Source organism: Chiloscyllium plagiosum, chromosome 1 (genome assembly GCF_004010195.1).
Source record: "Chiloscyllium plagiosum isolate BGI_BamShark_2017 chromosome 1, ASM401019v2, whole genome shotgun sequence".
Taxonomy (NCBI): domain Eukaryota; kingdom Metazoa; phylum Chordata; class Chondrichthyes; order Orectolobiformes; family Hemiscylliidae; genus Chiloscyllium; species Chiloscyllium plagiosum.
The window spans coordinates 4,307,684-4,315,464 of record NC_057710.1 but is presented as its reverse complement, the minus strand read 5'-3'; the positions used below and the strand labels follow the sequence as shown (position 1 = coordinate 4,315,464).

The following is a 7,781-nucleotide window of genomic DNA, read 5'->3' as shown; positions in this document are numbered from 1 at the left end:
TCCATATCCCGCACCTCCGCCCTCAGACCCAACCCCTCCAACCGCAACAAGGACAGAACTCCCCTGGTGCTCACCTTCCACCCTACCAACCTTTGCATAAACCAAATCATCCGCCGACATTTCCGCCACCTCCAAACAGACCCCACCACCAGGGATATATTTCCCTCCCCACCCCTCTCCGCCTTCCGCAAAGACCGTTCCCTCCGTGACTACCTGGTCAGGTCCACGCTCCCCTACGACCCACCCTCCCATCCTGTCACTTTCCCCTGTCACCGCAGGAACTGTAAAACCTGTGCCCACACCTCCTCCCTCACCTCCATCTAAGGCCCTAAAGGAGCCTTCCACATCCATCAAAGTTTTACTTGCACATCCACTAATATCATCTATTGTATCCGTTGCTCCCGATGCGGTCTCCTCTACATTGGGGAGACTGGACGCCTCCTAGCAGAGCGCTTTAGGGAACATCTCCGGGACACCCGCACCAATCAACCAAATCGCCCCGTGGCTCAACATTTCAACTCCCCCTCCCACTCTGCCGAGGATATGGAGGTCCTGGGCCTCCTTCACCGCCACTCCCTCACCACCAGATGCCTGGAGGAAGAACGCCTCATCTTCTGCCTCGGAACACTTCAACCCCAGGGCATCAATGTGGATTTTAACAGTTTCCTCATTTCCCCTTCCCCCACCTCATCCTAGCTTCTAACCTCCAGCAACTCGATCCCTGACCTGTCCGGACTTGTCCGACCTGCCCAGCTCCTTTTCCACCTATCCACTCCCCCCTCTCCTCCCTGACCTATCACCTTCATCTCCTTCCCCACTGACCTATTGTACTCTATGCCACTCTCTCCCCACCCCCACTCTCCTCTAGCTTATCTCTCCACGCTTCAGGCTCTCTGCCTTTATTCCTGATGAAGGGCTTTTGCCCGATACGTCGATTTTACTGCTCCTCGGATGCTGCCTGAATTGTTGTGCTCTTCCAGCACCACTGATCCAGAATCTGGTTTCCAGCATCTACAGTCATTGTTTTTACCGCCCTGACTGATGAAGGCCAGTGTACCACAAGCCTTCTTCACTGCCCAGTCTACCTATGACTCCAAAGTCCCTCTGTTTCACTGCATTCCTTAAGGTCTCTACCATTCGTCATGAAACTCCTACCTTGATGTGATTTTCAAAAATGCAAGACCTCACACTTGTTTCTATTAAACTCTGTCTGCAGTTTCTCGGCCCAGTTCCCCAGCTGATCCAGGTTCTGCTGCAATTTCTGAGAACCTTCCTCACTGTCCAATGATATCTCCTATTTTAGTGTCATCTGCAAACTTACTCATCATGCCTTGTACATTCTCATCCACTTCATTGATATAGATATCAAACAGCAATGGCCCAGCACTGACCTCTGAGGTATTCCACTCATCTCAGGCCTCCAGTCCGACAAGCATCCTTCCACTATTACCCTCTGCTTCCTACCATCAAGTCAATTATGTATCCAATTTACCAGCTTTCTTTGGATTCCATGTGATCTAACCTTTCAGAGCAGCCTACCACGTAGAACCTTATCAAAGGCCTTAACTGAAATCCATATCGACTACGTCTACTGCCCTGCCCTCGTCAACCTTCCTGGTCATGTCACCGAAGAACTCGAACAAATTTGTGAGGCATGATCTCCCATGCATAAAGCCTTGCTGTCTACTCCTAATCAAACCCTGTCTTTCCAAATGCATGGATATCTTGTCACTCAGAACCTTCTCAAGTAACTTACCTACCACAGATATCAAGTTTACTCATCTCTAGCTCCAAGGTTTTTCTTTGCGACCCTTCTTGAATAAGGGCACAACATTCGCTACCCTCCACTCTTCTGGGAGCTCACCCATGGCTGATGATGATGCAAAATTGTGAACTAGAACTCTCAATTTATTGTCTAGCCTCTTGCAGTGTTCTGTAGTATGGTGCGGTATAATTGGTTGTGTTCAGTACATGGTGAGGTTCAGTGTGTTTTGCCCGACTGAAATAAAACATGAGCTCTAGAATTACTGTCTGAATTCCAATTGAGTTGTTGCATTTTTGTTTCTCTTTCCTGGTCAGTAGATGACAATCCGTCCTTACCTAAGAAAATGACGCACAAGAGGGCTCTTAGTGACGAGGTTGGCCAGACGAATGTACCCAATATCAAAGGCCTTGCACCAAAGACAAGCCCATTGTCCAGGTCATCGCTCTGCATCAATGGGAGCCACATCTACAGTGAGGAGCATGCCTCCAAATCACCTTCTAATTTATTCCCTGAATTGACGTCCCTGTCCCATTCCTCCCAGGATATTGCAAGCAAGAAAGAGCCCCCTCCTTGGCCACCTTCCCTGGATGAGTCTGAGGTGACATCCAGGGACACAACAAAGATGGAGGCCAGGCTGATCCCTCCAGTCATCAGAGTGGCTGATGAAGAAGGTGCTCCCGTCCTGACTGGAGACAGTGAGAAGAAGGAGGAAGTCAAAAGCACATGGAGTCCCAAGCCCATTCATGCTGCTGCTCCCATTATCTCCACCATCGAGCCAACAAAGAACATCCCAGATGAGACTAAGAAGGCCAGCATTTTCCCCTTTGGAAGTGAGAGCAAAGATTCCGAAAGCAAGAGATCCCGGACTCCCTCGCCTGTGAGGAAATGCAGTTCTTTGGCGGAAAAGAGTAAAGGCAGTGGCTGGTTCCTGAAGGATGCGAATCACAAACCAAGGTCAGTGAGGTTATTAAAGTTCTGGATAAATGGGCAGGATAAGAGGTACTTTAGATAGCTCTTCAATGGCTGTCCGGTGGTGAGGTTGACTTTCACTCTTTTCGGACTGAGAAAGTCAACTATATCACAGGACGTTCAATCAATTTCCAATATTTATCAGTCCTCTGTAATTAAAATTGCCTTTAGGACATACCTGCACCTTATGTTGAGTGACACTTCTTTCATTCCAGCCTACACTTCTGTGATCCTTTTTCTTAAAAAAAAAGGTGATGTTTGCTGTCAGTTTTGGTCTCCTCTCGTTAGAAGGGATATTCTGCATTGGAAGCAGTTCAAAGGAGGTTCAGTCAGCTGATTCCGGAGATAAAGCTGTTTCCCTGTGGGGAAATCTTCAGCAGTTTGAGCCAATGTTTGTTGGATTTTAGAAGGATGAGTAATGGTCTTAATAAGAATCTGAGTGGGCTCAACAGGGTTGAGGATGTTTTACCTTGTGAGGAAACCTAGAACAGGGATCATGGTTTCAAAATAAATAGTCATCCATTTAAGACCGACTTGACAGAGATTTTCTGAATGTGTGGGTTTCTGTTCCCCAGAGAACAGTAGAGGCTGAATCAGTGATGCTTGAGGCTGTGTTCAGAAGATTAATTGGCTAACAATGAATCAAGGATAATGGAGGACAGGCAGAAAATGGGACTCAAGGCTACAATCAGCTCAGCCATGATATTATTGGTGGAGCAAACCTGACGGGCCAAATTGTCTACTGCTAGTTCTTATCTTTGAACAGATCTGATGAAGAACATACCTTGGTAACAACGGTTCCGACAAGTATTGCATACGGATTTGAGCCTCTTAATTCCAGTGCACTGGTTGTCACTGATTAGTCTTGAGCAAAAACCTCTCAACTAAATAATTAGCTCTGAAACCTATTTCTGAGTGGCTCAGTAAGGAGGTCACATGCTTCTGAGTCAGAATTTTATGGATTTGAGTCCTGCTGTATAGGCTTGAGCATGAAATCCAGGCTAACACTCCAGTGCAGTGCTGAGAAAGTGCTGGGGAAACTCAGATCTGTCAGTGTCTGTGGAGAAACAGACTTAATATTTTTGGTCTCCACAGATGCTGCCAGACTTGCTGCACTTTGTTTTTGTTGCAGATTTTCAGCATCCACTGTGGTTTTTTTTGTATTAGGGAACACTCTACTTTTTAAAAACCATTTCAAGGGCATATTGCCATTACTGCTTTGGCCAGTATTTGTTGCTGAGGTGCCAAGAATTCTTGACATGGAAGTCAGATTGGGTACCTTACAATTTCAGTTCGAAGTTTGCTCCAAACGACCTCTGTGTTGGACACTGGGCACCAACATCTCAGGGTCATACACACCCCACATTCACTGACTTTAGTAGCTGATGTGCCTGCCTCAAGGTACATCTCTGATCCACTTTGAATATGTTCCTACACTTTGATGCCGCACCTGATATAGAGAAATAAATTGAAAACCAAATAAGTAATTGCCTGGTAGTACAGACATTAAACATTGCTGAAAGAAGACAAGAAATTAAAGCATTTCATCTTGTCCCCATAGAATCACAGAATCCGTACAGTACAGTCAGAGGCCATTCAGCCTATCGAGTCCATACCAACCCTCAAGATTATTCCACCCAGACGCATCCCCCTATCCTATCCTTGTAACCCTACAGACAATTTAACATGGCCAATCCACCTCACCTGCACACCTTTGGACTGTGGGAAGAAATCCGTGCACCCAGTAGAAACCCACAGAAGTTAAAATATGTACAGATTCCTTTTGCATGCGTTAAACTGGGCCCTGTCTCATTGATTCTCGGTCTGATTGATTTGTGGTAAGGACTCAAGGGGGAATTGTTACATTACTGGGAATCATTATTGAGTTCCCAGTAGTGAGAAAGATGAGCACAATTTGTTGGTCAACTTCAAAGGTCTCTAACAAAACTAGAGCAGTAAGATTAGAGACTTTAATTCATCTAATACAGACCGAGAAAGTACAGTGCTGACGGAGGAAAGGAGAAGAATTTGACATTTTTATATTTGTCCATGGGGTGTGGGTGTCACTGACTAGACTAGTATTTATTGACAATTCCAAATTGCCCTGAGGCAGTAGCTGTGGGTCTGTAGGCCACAGCGGGTAAGGACAACAGAGCTCCTTCCTGAGAAGACATTAATGAACCAGATGGATTTCATCAGTAGTGAAATGGTTGCCATTCAAACATTTTTATTTCATTGAAATTATATTTCACCACATTACCACTAGGCCAATACCTTCCCCATGTGCAATACAGCTTTCTTACTGCTTACCAAGGGAGGAAACAAATATCAGACCTTGTTCTGGGTGGTCTAATACTGACAAAAACTATCCAGCTAAATTGGCAAAAACACCTTTTGGTTTGGAGTACTAACAAAAAGAATCTAGAAAATATCAAAGAAATTAATGATTAATTTTTATATTGATTTGTGGAATGTGGGCATCACTGGCTGGGCCAGCATTTATTGCCCGACCGTAGTTGCCTTTGAGGAGGAGGTGAGCTGCTTTCTTGAACTGTTGCAGTCCACCTGCTGTGGGTTGACCCACAATGCCCTTAGCGAGGGAATTCCAAGGTTTTGACCCAGCGACAGTGAAGGAACGGCGATATATTTCCAAGTCAGGATGGTGAATGGCTTGGAGGGAAACTTGCAGGGGGTGGTGTTCCCATGTATCTATTACGCTTGTCCTTCTAGATGGTTGTGGTTTTGGTTTCAGAAGGTGCTAAGGGGATTTTTGAACTTCTGCAGTACACACTGCTGTTACTAAGCGTCAGTGATTGAAGGTGTGAATGCTTGTGGATGTGGTGCCAATCAAGTGGGCTGTTTTATTCTGGATGGTGTCAAGTTTCTTGAGTGTTGTTGGAGCTGCCCCCATCCAGGTAAGTGGGGAGTATTACATCACACTCCTGACTTGTGCCTTAATGGTGGACAGGCTTTGGGGAGTCAGGAGGTGAGTTACTCGCCACAATATTCCAAGCCTCTGACCTGCTCTTACAGCCACAGTGTTTATGTGGTGAGTCCAGTTGGTTTTCTGGTCTATGGTAAACCTAAGGATGTTGATAGTTGGGGAATTCAGTGATGGTAACACCATTGAATGTCAAGGTTGTTAGGTTGTCTTTTGTTCGTGATGGTCATAGCCTGGCACCTGTGCGGTGTGAATGTTACTTGCCACTTGTCAGCCCAATCCTGGTTTTGTTCACATCTTGTTCATTTGAACATGGACAGTTTCAGTTTCTGAGGAGTTGCAAGTGGTGCTGAACATTGCAATCATTGCCAAACATCCCCACTTCTGACCTTAGGATGGAGGGAAGGTCATTGATGAAACAGCTGAAGATGGTTAGGCCTAGGACACTAGTCTGAGGAATCTTTGCAGTCACATCCTCGATTTGAGATGACTGACCTGCAGTAATCACAACCTTTGTGAGAAGATTTGTAGCTCGGGTGCTCGTTGTTGTGGTTCTGTCCACCAAGCTGGGAATTTGTGTTGCAGACGTTTCGTCCCCTGTCTCGGTGACATCCTCAGTGCTTGGGAGCCTCCTATGAAGCGCTTTTGTGATCTTTCCTCCGGCATTTATAGTGGTTTGTCTCTGCCACTTCCAGTTGTCAGTTCCAGCTAACCGCTGCAGTGGCCAGTATATTGGGTCCAGGTCGATGTGTTTGTTGATAGAATCTGTGGATGAGTGCCGTGCCTCTAGGAATTCCCTGGCTGTTCTGTTTGGCTTGTCCTATAATAGTAGTGTTGTCCCAGTCGAACTCATGTTGCTTGTCATCTGCGTGTGTGGCTAAGGATAGCTGGTCGTGTCGTTTCGTGATTAGTTGGTGTTAATGGATACGGATCATTAGCTGTCTTCCTGTTTGTCCTATGTAGTGTTTTGTGCAGTCCTTGCATGGGATTTTGTATACTACGTTGGTTTTGCTCATGCTGGGTATCGGGTCCTTTGACCTGGTGAGTTGTTGTCTGAGAGTGGCTGTTGGTTTGTGTGCGAAGCGAAAATCATGGAGGAGGTGGAGGGCGTGGGTGGTGTCCCCCACCACCTCCAACCTCATAGTCCCACAACCCCGCACCCCCGTTTCTACCTCCTGCCCAAAATCCACAAACCTGACTGGCCCAACCGACCCATTGTCTCAGCCTGCTCCTGCCCCACCGAACTCATCTCTGCATACCTCGACACGGTCCTGTCCCCCTTAGTCCAAGAACTTCCCACCTACATTCGGGACACCAGCTACGCCCTCCACCTCCTCCATGATTTTTGCTTCCCCGGTCCCCAACGCCTTATCTTCACCATGGACATCCAGTCCCTGTACACCTCCATCCCCCATCACGAAGGCCTCAAAGGCCTCCGCTTCTTCCTTTCCCGCCGTACCAACCAGTACCCTTCCACTGACACCCTCCTTCGACTGACTGAACTGGTTCTCACTCTGAACAACTCTTTCCAATCCTCCCACTTCCTCCAAACCAAAGGAGTAGCCATGGGCACCCACATGGGCCCCAGCTAAGCCTGCCTCTTCATAGAATATGTGGAACAGTCCATCTTCCGCAGCTACGCTGTCTCGTGCTCCCATGAGGAGGTTGAACAGTTCATTCATTTTACTAACACCTTCCACCCTGACCTCAAATTTACCTGGACAGTCTCAGATTCCTCCCTCCCCTTCCTGGACCTCTCCAATTCTATCTCGGGTGACCGACTCAACACGGACATTTACTATAAACCGACCGACTCCCACAGCTACCTAGACTACACCTCCTCCCACCCTGCCCCCTGTAAAAACGCCATCCCATATTCCCAATTCCTTCGTCTCTGCTGCATCTGCTCCCAGGAGGACCAGTTCCAATACCGAACAACCCAGACGGCCTCCTCCTTCAAAGACCGCAATTTCCCCCCAGACGTGGTCTACGATGCTCTCCACCGCATCTCCTCCACTTCCCGCTCCTCCGCCCTTGAACCCCGCCCCTCCAATCGCCACCAGGACAGAACCCCTCTGGTCCTCACCTACCACCCCACCAACCTCC

General features: G+C 47.4%; 1 protein-coding gene across 1 annotated transcript in view; it reads left to right on the top strand.

Annotated features, from left to right (window-relative positions):
• LOC122549563 overlaps positions 1-7,781 on the top strand; it is a 124,558-nt gene that overhangs the window by 63,994 nt on the left and 52,783 nt on the right. The window contains exon 3 of the mRNA XM_043689425.1: positions 2,080-2,719. Coding sequence (XP_043545360.1) covers positions 2,080-2,719 — 640 coding nt within the window. The remainder of the gene's footprint in view (positions 1-2,079; positions 2,720-7,781) is intronic.